Source organism: Neofelis nebulosa, chromosome 2, assembly GCF_028018385.1.
Source record: "Neofelis nebulosa isolate mNeoNeb1 chromosome 2, mNeoNeb1.pri, whole genome shotgun sequence".
NCBI classification, from domain to species: Eukaryota; Metazoa; Chordata; class Mammalia; order Carnivora; family Felidae; genus Neofelis; species Neofelis nebulosa.
The window spans coordinates 137,611,538-137,625,996 of NC_080783.1; the positions used below are offsets into that span (position 1 = coordinate 137,611,538).

The window sequence follows — 14,459 nt, forward strand, 5'->3', positions numbered from 1 at the left end:
AATCTTACATGTGAACATACTTCACCATTGTTCTTAGAGGAACACATTCATTAATTTATTCAACATATTTACTGAATACCTACAATGTGGCATACACTCCTCATGTGGGGGGACAGAACCGTGAACAGGACACACAAGGGCCCTGCTTTGTTACACTCACAGTACCAGGCACTCAATACATGTTAATAGTGTAATACAATGCATTTTAATTTCAAAAATAATGTATGTTTTCATTGGCTTGGATAAATTACCTACATCACTTTCCTTAATCCAAGTTACCCTTAAAATCTACCTTTAAAAATTAGTACCATGTTCCCAAAATTTCTATTAAGTAGAAAGGTTTGGGGGATTCCTACTTAGAATCAGAGGACTAGTTAAAACACTCCTACAGTCTTAAAATGATTCTCTGAATGGGGCATTAAATCATGTACCTTTGTAGTAGTTATATTTTCATAATAAGGTATACCACTCTTGTCCACTTAAGGAACCATTCCCTCCCACTGCTCCAAACTGCTTATTATACATGTTGTTCAGTGTCTTTTATCCAGTGAGTAGCTATTAGAGGATGTTTAATAACATATGGAGAATAAGGTATCCTACATTAAAGAAATTCACACTGCCATTACTTCCCCAAAATACCAATCATTTGCCAAATTTAAATGGCCTTAGTAGCCTACCAATGTTGCTTTTTCCTATTACAAAGACCCACCTCTAAAAATCATCAAGTACAACCCATTAAAATGAATGAATATTCTAGAAACCTGCTAAAGTAATCTACATTTTAATGAGACGGGAAGGGCTCTAGGAATATTTCCATTCCCTTGTCTCTTACATATGTTTCCTTACCTGCCCTCTAGAGTGGAGGATGTGAGCAGTGTCAGGCTCCGCTAAGATCCTCCCCCACCTCCACCCCCACCCCCAAGTTTGCTGCCTAAGCTTGCACGCAGGGACCCACATGGCATCACGGAATGGGCTCTTTACATATATGCAGTGCCATAGCTACTTACAGAGCTATGCACACGCGTGTATGCCCATGTATGGGTGTGCTTCGTACGCCTGTGATGGGACCCGCGTTGGTCTCCCTCTCCTTTCCACCTGACCGGTGGGGAATCCCAGCAATTCCCCGGAACTCAGGGAATAGTGAGATGAGGTAAACAGCTCTTTTCCCTTCCCTGGTGGCAGGCACCGCTGGGTGCCAGGAATCTGCAATGCCTCTTCTCACAAGCAGCTAATAAAAGGAGACTGGGAAGATGAGCAAGTGGAGAATACATGAACGATGAAAGGGCCGTTGTACGAAAGATGATGCTTCAGGAGCTACCGAACTATGATTGTGTTTCTACATTACAAAGCCCTAGGAAGCTAGAGGGGAGGCAGAGAAACTCCGAATCTAAAATGCTCTGAGATCATTTTTCTAATTGTGCCTAGAAACCACCGCTTGGCGTGTGTCCTGCGCGGGGTTAAAGAATCCAAGCGAGCGCCGGCTGAAACTCGCCGCGCGGCATCCGGCACTTTGAGCTTCGGTGGGGTTTGCGCTCCGAAGACGCGTCCACGCACCATTTTCCCAGGCGTTGTGCGGGTTTCTTAAACAGCCCAGCTGCTGCCTCAGAAAGGAGTTTCTAGAAGCTCCTTCTCTACTGACTCCCCTCCCCCATCTTTTTTTTTTTTTTTTTTTTTTTTTTTTTTTTTTTTTTTGGTTTTTACCCCCGCGAGGAGCTTCTCCGGCTCCACTGCGTCCGCCCTCCGAGGGGTACAGGTGCCGCTGTCCCGACTTCTGCCGCTCCGTCCACCGACGCCGCCTCCTCCGGGCGGGCCTGGGGGCTTCACCCGGCGCTGCTGCATCGCGAACGGTCTCTCGCTGGGCGCTGCGGCCGCTGCCCGGCGCCCGGGACTCCCCGCCCTCCCGCGCGACCCCGCGCCCGGGCGGGCGGCGCTTGCGGCGGGCGGGGGGCGGGGAGGGGAGAGGGGGCTCGTCTGGGGGTAGCCGCCTCCTCTGCAGCCTGCTGGCGCCTCGAAACCCGGACCTGCCTCCGCCTCTTCCTCCAGCGACTCCATCCCTCCTCCCGCGCCTCGTCCTCCCGCCGCCCCCGCCGCTGCGCCCCCGGTGGCTGCCTCGGCGGACCCGGGAGGGGGCCCGCCGCGTCCGCCGCCCGCTCGGCTCGGTCCGGCCCGGGAGGCGTGCATGCCCCTGCTGCCCGCGGCGCTCACCAGCAGCATGCTCTATTTCCAGATGGTGATCATGGCAGGGACGGTGATGCTGGCGTACTACTTCGAGTACACCGACACGTTCACCGTGAACGTGCAGGGCTTCTTCTGCCACGACAGCGCCTACCGCAAGCCCTACCCGGGCCCGGAGGACAGCAGCGCCGTGCCCCCCGTGCTCCTCTACTCGCTGGCCGCCGGGGTCCCAGTGCTCGTGGTAAGCCCTGGGGGGCCCGCCCTCGCGTGGGACTCCCTTCTGTCGCCCCTCACCTTCGGGGTGGAGGCCCCGCTGAGGGTCGGGGCGCGGCAGCTTTGCCTTCTAAGTTCCTCCAAGTTGTGGGCAGCCCCTTCCCCAGAGGACATTCTTCTAGGGCGCGTCAGGGGTGGGTGCGAAGGAATCCCGCACCTCTCCCCACATGCCACCCCCGCACCCCCTGCTGCGGCTGCAGTATTGGGTGGCGGGGAGGAGGATGAGAGGGAAGGGGGCCGTGGGAGGTGATGGGTGGGGGGTCGGGGCTGGGGAGGAGGTGAGCCCTCGGGATGAATTTCTACTTCCTCCACTCAGTGGCCTTGCTCCGCTGGCCGCCTGCTCTGAGATTGCTTCTGGAAGATGAGCAGCGGCGGGCCGGCGAGGAGGAGAGGGCATCAGTTGCTGGGGTGTGGAGGGGACTCCTGCTTCCTGAGTCTGGGCGCGTATTCCCGTTTTACCACCGCCTTCCCTTTCACATGAAAGTGCCAGTGGGACTAAGCTGACCAGGGGACATATAGCTAAAAAAGAAGGTTGAAAACTGCTAAGTGGAAGGGTCCAGCAGCAGTGCTTGCTGAAAAGCAGGAGCTGTGTCCAAATTACAAGATTCATTTAAAGGCTGCTCCAGTCTAGTCTCTGGGCATCTTAAGTCCTTATCTCTGATAGCTTTGCTTAGAATGCCTTGGAGGTTTTGGGACTCTGTGTGTGTGTGTGTGTGTGTGTGTGTGTGTGTGTGTGTGTGTATAAGGACATACACGCATATACACACACACGTATAATTATTAGAAGGATTATCACATAATAATTTACATATGTGAATATGGTGCAAAGTTATTGGTAGAACTGGTGGTGTTTCTTAAAGAAAACATTATGGTTCCTCTGTTATTGTCAAAGTATTGGAGGTTTCCTTCCAGTGGTACCGCTTCTCTCTTTCAACTCTCAATAGATAGCAAACAGGAAATTGGAAAATGAAGAGGACAGGGAAGAGGAAGTTTTATTTTAGTGGCTGAATGTGTACATTTTAACAATGAATCTTGAGTACATCGATGATATATCCTGGGTTTGGATATTCATGTTTGCTTTGATTTTAGGGGAAATGATTTAATATTTTTCCAAATAATGGGAGGTTCCTAACACACATAATGGAATCCCACCAAGGAACTTCTTGATAACTTCAAAGTAACTTCGTTTATCACAGGTACCATGATAGTTGACTTGCACCAGAAAACGTTTTGTTTTGTTTTAGTGTTGTAATTTTCTAGAAATCCACCTTCATGTTTGTGTTCTCTTCCATTTGAAAAACTAAAAAAAGAAAGAAAATGTAGTCGTTGGAGGGATTCTTTCTGCTTTCTGCATTTGTTGGGTTTTCAGGCACATGTTTTCTGGGTGACTAAATAGCTCAGGGTTTTTTGTTTTTGTTTTTGTTTTTTTTAAGAAAAAAGCCTGTCACTTTTAGGTCACTTGTTTGGTTGCAACCATAATCAATAATGTCTGTAATGCTTCCCTTGGTAATTACTGTTCTGTGTCTTATTTATTTATTTATTTATTTATTTATTTATTTATTTTTAAATTTTTTTAACGTTTATTTATTTTTGAGACAGAGAGAGACAGAGCATGAACGGGGGAGGGTCAGAGAGAGGGAGACACAGAATCGGAAACAGGCTCCAGGCTCTGAGCTGTCAGCACAGAGCCCGACGCGGGGCTCGAACTCACGGACCGCGAGATCATGACCCGAGCTGAAGTCGGCCGCTTAACCGACTGAGCCACCCAGGCGCCCCACTGTGTCTTATTTAAATGAGATAGCACTCTTCAGATCCTGACCACCCATCCTTGGTGGCAAGTGTCAGTTAGAGACAAGAACATATTGGCCCAAAGATGTTGATTATTTCCTACTAGGAGGAGAAAGGGAATTAGTCATTACTGAGTGCCTACTTTGTGCTGGGCACTGAAGAGTCATAATAGCATTTAGTCCTCAGTGCATTCCTCTCCAAATAACATTTGAGGACGCTGAGGATCAGATAATAAAATGGAAGGAGCTGAAAATAAAAATGGGAGGTGTGGTGTTTTTATGCCCATGGGACTGGCACCAAATGCCATGGTACTTCTACTGCTTCCAGAGAGCATGTTCTCAGAAAGAGGATGAGAGGGCTGATGCGGCAGGCATGGAGAATAAAAATTGAGAGGTTTTAAAAGGAAGGATCTCACTTGATTCCCATCATATTTTGACGTTCAGTCCTTTAGTTGCAAGAGAAAGAATTTGGGGGGGTCAGTCTGAAGGGAAGGAAGTGTTGGCATTTAGAGGCTACCTTCGCTGCTGGCCCTTGTTTTCCCTTCTGCTTTTCCAAACAGTACGTTCTCATAGTAATGGCAGTCCTGCCTTTCCATTCCTCTTGAGAATACTGGCTTGGCACAGTCGCTCTACGTGAAAATGATGTTATCAATAATAATACTAGTAATGCCCATGATTTGTCACGTTATATACCTTATACCCATTTAATATTTGCATTATCTATGAAAGCAATTATTATTCTTGTCACCTAACATTTGCAAAAACTGAGGCTTAGAAAGGTAAACTAATTGCCCAAGGACCAGGGCTAAAAATGTCATACTCAGAATTGTAACCCTACTTTGTTGAACTTCCCAGCTGGAGTCTTTTCTATTATAATATACAAATTCAGCTTACTCATAAGTCATGCTTCTGAATAAATGCCTCAAACAGTCTCTGTCCCCATCTCTTACATTTCGTGGACTGTAGTGATGAAGCTTCTTCATATTGTATATTTTTTTACCCTTCAAACATCATTTTTAATTCTTTAGATTAATTTGAAAAGTAGCTCTCCTCACTACCACAATCAGTGGCTTTGTTTCACACTTGCTAAATTCATTTATCTAAAAATCAAAAGCAATATGTATTTTCAGTTTTATCATTTTTTATGTAGTATTGTTTTGGGGCCCAGGTTTGGAATCTAACAAATTTGGATTCAGATTCAAAGTACTTCCTGCTGCTGTGTTAACTGTTGGGAACCCTACTTGCTGTGTAACCTTGAACAACTTTGTTTAATTTTGTTAAGCCTCAACTTCCTAAGTCTCAGGATTGTGCATATTAAATTAGATGTAATACCTGAATGCCATCCTTTGGCCCATAGTGGATACTTCATAAGAGATAAGAGATCAGTAAATCATCGGCATTATTAATGAAGTGATAATTCAGTAAATGTTTATTGAATTCCTGTGTTTCAAGACAGAGTAGAGGTTATAAAGAGAACTTCAAAAATAAACCAAACTCCTAAGGATTTTACAGCCTAATTTGGGAAATCAAGTAAATATGCCAAGGTCATAGTATAAATCACCATAATAGAAGTGTGTACACACACACACACACACACACACACACACACGCCACAAAGACTTCCGGTGGTTCAGAAGAAGATAAGATCATTTTTATTTGGAGGGGTGAGGAAAGGCTTCATGAAGAAAGTGGTGGCATTTGAGATGTGACTTGAAGAAGAGTCTGGAGTGGAGTTTGAGTTGGGACATCACAGAAGCAGCTACCTGGACAGCCACTTGGTAGCAGACAATGCAGGCTGTACTCTTGAAGCAGCAGTTGGTTTGTCTTGTTTCTCAGAGTGTTGTGTGGGGAACACAGAGGTTATATGGCTGAAGAGGAAGACTAGGGTCTCATTAGTGAGTCCTGGAATGGCAGGCTGAAAGTTTTTCTCAATCTGTTGGGAATGGATTAGGGACATTGTCTGATGGGTGATGTTTTAAGACATTTTGGGGACAGTAAAAACACCAAAAAAGAATTTTGAACTCTTATCCTACAAGCCTATTTTGTGTTGTGAGATATTAGTTTTATTGTGTTTTCAGAAAATGCCTATAATTTGGGCTCAAAATCAAAGACATATTGTATAAGCTCTTTGAAAATGTCCTGTTCAGTTTGATCTGTGTAGCATTTTCGAAAGCACCACATATGGAATTTATAGATACAAATTTAATTAGTGATCTTTGATTTTTTTCATTGATTGAAAGAACTGGTGATGACAATGGTTTCTGCTCCCCAAATTTGGATACAGTGGCCATGAGCAGCTATTTATTGCTCCTTAGATCATTAAGCAACACGGGTGATTTGAAGGAGACCAAAGCTAGAGCATTCTTCATAGAGCCAGAACCAAGGCAGAGAAAATCCAGCAGGGAGCAGGGTAGGTTTGAGGGTTAGGGAGCATCTCTGATTCCTATATCTGCATTCTCAGGAAACTCCCTTTGGACTCTGAGGTTCCGAGGGATATAGCTACTGCTGCTATCCCAAGGGTATTGCATCACTAAATGTGGCCGAGATACATGATGACAGAAAGGCATTCTGTATCCAGGGCTCCATCTTGTTAGATCAGAGTGCCTAAAACTTTCCCATAGACCTCTTCTCCTGTGAACCTTACCTTGAGTGCTCGCTCCTATTTCTACTCCTAGAACTCATGCCTGTGGCCTGGTGCAGGAGCAGCATGGATATGGATGTCAGACAAGTCTAGATTCTTATCTGCATTTCTCTCACTTACTATATGTGTGACCTTGGGCAAAATTTTCTTATTCATAAACTGGAGATAAAAATGCCTACCTCTTGGAAGGCAGTGCATGTAAAGGTTAAGATCACAGACTCTGGAGTCAGACTGTTTGGGTTTGAAGCCCAGATCTGCCACTTTCCTGCTGTGTGAACCTGAGCCAATCTTTCTAGGCTTCAGTTTCTTCCACTGTAAAATGGAGATAATATGAGTAGTGGCCTCATAGGATTATTAAGAGTATGAAATGGGTTAACATATATGTCAGAGTAGTGCCCAGCTAAATACGTGTCACCTACCATTAGTCCTTTCCAGGTTGTGATGATTAATCAAGATAATCTAAGGCGCCTAGCAAAATACATTTGTTAGTGGATTCCAGGGCTGATGAAATATTAGACGTAGACAGAGGCCACCTAGCTCAGTCCACTCACCCACAAAAATTGGGGTGTCTGAATAGCAAGAATAGCAAAAATCAGAACTCTGTTATTACCTCAAGTAATGATTACTACCTTTGATGACTCCTCTATTTTTTCAAGTAAGCTGACACTAGCTAATATTTCCTCTGCACCAGAAACTGTGCTAGATACGTTTAATGCTCACTATTGTAGTACTTTCTTTAAACACAAGTACTGTCATTAAATCCACTTAAAAATGAGAAATAGGATGTTTAGTGGGATTATGTATCAGGCCTGTGTTAAGTTATTTAAATCCATTCATTAATTTTTACCTTCAGCTTATGAAGGATAGTGAAAAGGTTGGAGTGCCAACCAGGAGTCCCATGGTGACAGTGCCAGAATCATGGAAGCCCCTGCCTCTAGTTCTTTACCTTAACACGTTAAACAAATCGTTAAAGATTTTTGAGTCATAGTGATTCAATACTAGAAGAGTCAACATTTTCTCAAGTCATTTATCCTCAATTTCAGCTTTTCTGGTTTGATCAGAAGCTTTGTGTTCCAGTGTAGATAATGGTTTCAGTGTGTGGTGTAGGAGATTGTTTTGTTTCCTGTGAAGCTTGAAATGTTGTGGAGAGGTGGGTGGTGGCAGAAGGGATTCAGAGATATTTCTGTTATTCTGATCTGAAGCCATCTTTCTTATCTGTGTAGCATGCACTGACACAGTGCTGCAGGCATCTGCATTTAGGTGAAACCACCCTCCAGTTCTAGACCTGGCGTATGGAGGGCTGAGGCGGCCTTATTTCTGAGGAATGTTTTTTTAAAATGGGACCTACCACTAGATTTGGGGAGCAGTGAACACAGTGAAATTGTGTATAAATACTATGTATACACATATGCACATTGTATACAAACACACACACACACACACACACACACACGTTTTCCTAGTAAGAGGCTCCATAGCTTTATCAGATTATCAGAGATATCCAAGATTCCCTGAAAGGTGGATCCACACTTTGAGGGTTTATGAATCTGGTTAAACTCCTCCTTATGTCTCTTAGGACCTTGCTTCACTTAGATATTCTCATTCATATTCATTCATTCATATTTTCCCTCCCTCCCTGTATTCCTTTTTGTCTCCCTTTTTCCACAAATCTCCTCCACTTTGCATACCGTTGAAGAGATGGTGATGCTGAGGGAAAGGCTGAAGCTGGTCTGAAAACCAGCTAGTTTTCCTCTGCTTCTCCTTCTCCTCTCTCTTCCCCTTTTCCTTCTGCCTCTCCTCCTCCCCATCCCTGTCTCCCTTTTTCTCTTCCTGTCTTCTTTGCCCCTGCCAATGCCTATCACTTGGTAATCCTGTGGCTTTTCTGAGCCAGTTACCTTATCTGAAAAATGTTGACTCATTTCTTCCTACGAGCTGTTGTGAGTATCAAATAGGTGAGAATACACTTTGGAGACAATATGAGGAAAACATAATGTGAGTGGATTACGTGAGTTACATACCCAGTTTGTCACTGGAGATGATTACAAAACAAATATTTCCAGGGAGCAATATGGATACCATCTATTAAGTTGGCATTGTATCATATTAATTTTTAAACTTGCATCATCCCCAAAAGACATTATTTAGAAAAGTTTTAAATGGTGATAACGCACCTACTATGTACTATGTATAATGCTCTTGCTTGAACTTGTATAATGAGTAAGGCATATTACTGACCTTCAAGAGTTCAGATATTATGCGTGAAGTTACAGCTTCAAGCCTTCGTTTTCTTGTCTGTGAAATTGAAGTAATGATACTTAACGTGATACCTTATAAGAATTAAATATAAGCATTCAATAACTGATAGCTGCTCTTTTAGCATAAATGCTAATAGTATTTATTGATAGTGCACAGCAAAATGACATCATACTCAATCATTTCTTTTGAATGAATGAGATAAACCATTTACTTTTCACTTTAACCCTTTCATAAAGTATATGCATTAACACATCTAGGGAGCTTAGGCAATTTACTCCAGCTGGTAAATGACACATCCAGGATCTGAATCTATTACTTTAAGTCCAGTGCTCTGCTGACTACATGCAGTTTTCCACTAATTTGATTCACAACATAAAATGGCGGCATTCCCAGAAGGCAGGGGTGAGTTAAAACATATAGATTATATATCAATGTGCTGTTTACAGTATCCATATGTTTGTTAATGTACAACCAGATATGAAAAGGGGATGTTCAAAAACATGTTCAAAGACAAAACTTCACTGGCTTTTAGAATCAATGGAGTGACCAGTAGAACAGCTCAACATTCCCATTCATGCAAGAGACAAGTTCTGATCTCAGAGATCTTAACCTATAGTTAGGAGGACCCTTTTAACAGACTTTGGAAAATCATAAAGAATATCCTTTAGATGGAAGATATTTTAAACTATGTGAAACGGAGTTATATCTTCAGTACTATTGAAACTATTTCTCAGAATGCCAGTTGTCACTCAGCAGGCTGGTTATGTTTTTAGCCCTATTATGACAGATGTAGTTTGAAAATCTGTCAGTAAAACCACCATTTTGTTGTTGTTGTTGTTGTTGTTGTTGTTGTTATTATTGTTATTGCTGTGAAAAACAGTCCTAAAGATTTTTTCCCATCCAGGTGCATTTAAAATTCTAAAGGCAGTGTTTTGGTGGACATTTCTCAATGAGACAACATGTGTGAGTGAGTGTGTGTGTGTGTGTGTGTGTGTGTGTATAGTGAATATATATAAGAAATTCCAAGCTTATTACATACACACACACACACACACACACACACACATACACACACATACATACATATATATACATGGTCTATAATAAACTTGGAATTTCTTACATGGATTAATTTTTATCTCCCTTGCTTCTAACCTATATAATGCTCCCACATCCATTCCCCCCTAAAAACAAAAAACAAAAAACAAAAAACAAACTTTATGGAACATTCTGCAATATCTGTTCGGACCTAGCACCGCCTCTTCTGAGCAAATCTCTTGGACACCCACAGATAAAATAGGTGCATTCACCTCTATGGTTCCTTAGCTTCTTTAACAAATTATAATATTAAAATAACCTAATATTTTTCTTTATATTGCATTATTTTTATTTATGTTTCCATCACTAGACTTGAACATCTCAAAGTCAGGGTATTATGATCTGATTCAAGCTAATTTCATCCTACCCAATCTGTTTGGTTATTTTTGGTAGATATGGTATCCAGGCACCAACTGAGGTTTACAATGATGAGGTTATAATGACCAAATTCTGCTGAGCACGTAGTTACGTAACCATTCATTAAAATAGGCAAAGTAGTCCATATGCCCTGTCCTGTAAGTTCAGTGAACTGGCAGCTTTATATCCTTTGAGGTGTTTTAAGTGTATGAAACCCTGTATGAAAGGTTCAGCACAGACAAGGTGGAATTCTGTGCCCTGTCATGACATGCTTTATGCAGAAATCTTCCTAAACCAATGGCTGGACTCTAGATGCACTGAGAATAAGCCATTGGGATATAGGTTATAGGCCTCACTGGAGGCCTATAGTTTGTTCATTCAAGATTGGGAAACTATTTTAGTCAATCCACATAGCTTGAAAATATTCAGTTTCATCAGTAGAGTCTATTTTTAGCATTCATCATGTTAATTAAAAGTAATTGCTTTCATCAATAAAAAATCATTTTTATATCCATAATGTTAATTAAATCAGTTATTAATTAACATACAGATAGCAAAAAGACTTGTAGCGGCCTCTTTGGTGTGGGACTTTTCTGGTAAAATGCTGGTGACTTCCCAGGACTTCCTTCCTCCCTATCTTCCTCATTCCTTCTTTCCCTGAACAAATATTTGGTGGCCACCTTCCGTGTATAGTATACCTTGAAAATAAGGCTAAAAGAGCTTACTTGGCTTGGCTGCAAATCCCAGAACCAGGATTAAATTTCATCTCTCCCTTCTTCAAATCTTTCAAAGCAGTATCGTGAAATAAAAGACTTATGAAATCATAGGTCAGTTAAATACAAATGTAGTCCTGACATATCTACGTAATACCAAAATAGCTTGTGGCATTTCCTCTCTAAGAGAAGCAGGATTTGTGTTTATATAGCCAGAACCTCTATTCTGAGTAAATTGTGTATTGTGTTTTTCATGTGATGATCCCCCCTTTTTAAAGAGTGCTTTAAACCATGCCAGCAAAAACTGTACTTTTCTATCAAGACTTTTTATTGAGATTTCAGAGTTAGCATTTTCTCACACTGGGGTGCACAGAAGCACTTTTCACACTGAGAAGCATCTTATATTTCCAGAGATCTCATCAAAGCAGAATGCCAAGTTTTCACAGACACCAAAATTGAGCAGTCTTGGATAGAGATAGTGCACCTGGAGCCTCATCTTGTAATTTCAAATGAAGTCCTGACATTTCCAGTTAAAAAACAAAACAATATCTTTGGGTTGGTGACAATGACCTCTTCCTTCACAAGTGCCTTTACAGTGTTGGGTTCGCTCAGTTACTAAACTGAATGAAGAGACTTAGTCAAAACTACGTGACAACCCTTTTGGTCTTTCACAAAGAGACCTTTGTTTCTTCTTCTTTCTGGCTCCTAATCACATGATGATTTGGGGTCCCCTTTTTATTTCTCCTGGGACTAAGTCTAGAATACAGATACAGGAATCCAGTAGACACTTTATTCAAGCCACACTATCAGGTTCTTTCTGCCATTCTATTTTTGGAAAAGATTTGTGAATCCAGTGTTAGGAGATGCTTCTTTGTAGCTGGAATATTTTAGTCATGAAAACAGCCTTAGAGATCATGTAGTTTGATCTCTTAATTTTCAAATGAATGGCCAGATAAATTAAGTGACTTGCCCTAGGCCATGCAACTAATGAGGAATTACACAAATAGCTGTCATATTGGTATATATCAGGCATTGCTGTAAGTACTTTACATGTATTAACTAATTTAATCCTCACGTCATTGGAGATAGACACTCTTGTTATCTCAGTTTGCAGATGAGGACACTGAGGCACAAAAAGATTAAGCAACTAAGCCTGTGACCCCCCAGGAAGGAACTGGCATAACTCAGCAGAATGGCAGATATGTGTTTTTAACATAGGGATGGTCCTTGTCCCCTTACCTTTTTTTTTTTTTTTTTTTTTTTTTGCCATCTCTTGGTGGGGCTAAGTCCATCTGCAAGTAATCGCTTTGCAGATCTGTATCAGTTGGGAGAGAGAAATTAAGGGTATGTGATTATTACAGTAGCTTTCTCTTTGTGGCTTTAAACTGCTGACTGAAAAGATTTCACTGAATATTATAGTTAGAGTTGACGTAGTCTGCGATAGTGAAGAGGTGTTGTAATAGATAAGGAAAAGAGTGCTTAGTTCTCAAATCATTTGGTTCTATGATGTCTTCTTTTGTGCTCCTAACATCAAATCTTTTCAGACAAAAAGTAAAACTACACTTGAAGCCTGCTACAAGTAGATGTAACAGAAACCTACCCATTTTTGAGAGCTTGTTTGGAGGTTCTAGCAGGGGAGCACAGCTACTCATATACCCTTGACTGAAGAAGGGTCCTCCTCTATCGGGGAAGGTTGTCCTCTTCGACTGAGTGAGCTTCTAGAGGGACACACGTGGAGCAGTGAGGGAGGAAGGGGACACCCGCCTAGCCAGCCAGATCAGCTGAATCAACCCTGGCGATCAATGGGGTGACAGATGTCACAGCCAGATCGCCCTCACATCCGAAACCTACACGTTTTTGATGCACAGATTCCAAATTCTTATTGTGTGATTTTAACATAACACAATATAATGTAATTATAACACTAAATGTAATTAACATATAGCATATCTACTGCAGTCAAGGCAGAGTCATTACGTTAAGTTAGGCAACTAGTTAGAGGCATGGAAGAAATACTCAGTGATGTGTGTGTGTATGTATGTATATATATACATTTATTTTATAAAATTAAGTATATATATTTCAAGGAAGAACATAGACTTTATATATTTATATATATTGAAGTCCTTTTTCTTTGAAGGGACTTAGAAATACTCCTAAAATGATTGTAGAAATTTTGGGTCCGATCCTGTACTGCCATTTTCTGCGAAACAGCAGTGACTTAAGAAATCAGTTCTCTGCTGTGCTTTATGATATTTTCCCTGCTCTTCATTCCCATTTGCTTAAATACTTCCGAGCCTTTACTTTGGGTGACTCAAATCCCACTTTTTTCATGACTCTTCCTTTGATGCCTTCTTATCAACAGGGATCTACCTTTCTTTTAAAATCCTTTTTGAATAATAGTCTGTCCTCTTACATCTTCCCATAAAAGTGTAGTTGCAGGTGTGGGATGGGGCGCTGCAGAGAAAGCAAAATGAAATAAAAGGAACAGTAGCAATAATGAATGTATTACTGTATGGAAAGAGTGAATGCTATTGGTCGGATTGGTAATAAATTTTGTGTATGCAGGTTTTATGATGATCTGAAATTAAAATGAATGAAAGAAGAAACAAAGAAAGAAAGAAAGAGAAAAAGAAAAGAAAGAAGGAAGGAAAGAAAAGAGAGAAAGAGGGAAGAAGGGAGGGAGGGAGACTCACTGGCCTGATAGGCTGTGGCCTTTGCTCCTAACTTTGCTGCTTACTGACCTTGAAACCTTGAGAAACTCAAGTAGCTCTCCAACCTCTGTATCATTAGATATCTGGTGTGGAAGGGTTTGAACTCCACCTGGGGCAGGAGACCGACTGACTCATGGCTCCTCAGATAGCCTTTTATGTGTATGAAACAAGTGTCACTAGAACACTTTACCTTACAATGCAATAAAGTCTGTTTCTCTGAGTTGTCTGCTCACAGCCGTCTCAACATTTGAAGCCATATAGAAAAACCTAGATGTTCTCCCAATGTATGATGTTATTTTTCACTTTTTTTCACTCTTGTTTTTTTGAGACTTACGAGTTTTCGTCTTCATATGGCATTGATTTGAGTCCATTTTGCCATTCTGGCTCTCACATTTGACCTCACTGGAGATGTGCTATTTTTAAGGCATGGCACTGGCCCTGAATG

General features: G+C 41.8%; 1 protein-coding gene across 3 annotated transcripts in view; it reads left to right on the forward strand.

Annotated features, from left to right (window-relative positions):
- Positions 1 to 1,056: 1,056 nt before the first annotated feature.
- The window catches only part of PLPPR5 (phospholipid phosphatase related 5), a 125,730-nt gene continuing 112,327 nt past the window's right edge, over positions 1,057 to 14,459 (forward strand). For 2 of the 3 annotated variants that reach the window (XM_058716455.1, XM_058716456.1), the window contains exon 1: positions 2,069 to 2,416. In XM_058716455.1, the coding sequence (XP_058572438.1) occupies positions 2,180 to 2,416 (237 nt within the window). In that variant the 5' untranslated portion in view covers positions 2,069 to 2,179. Of the gene's footprint in view, positions 1,151 to 2,068; positions 2,417 to 14,459 lie in introns of those variants that run through there. The other variant, XM_058716457.1, reaches the window with a different exon arrangement.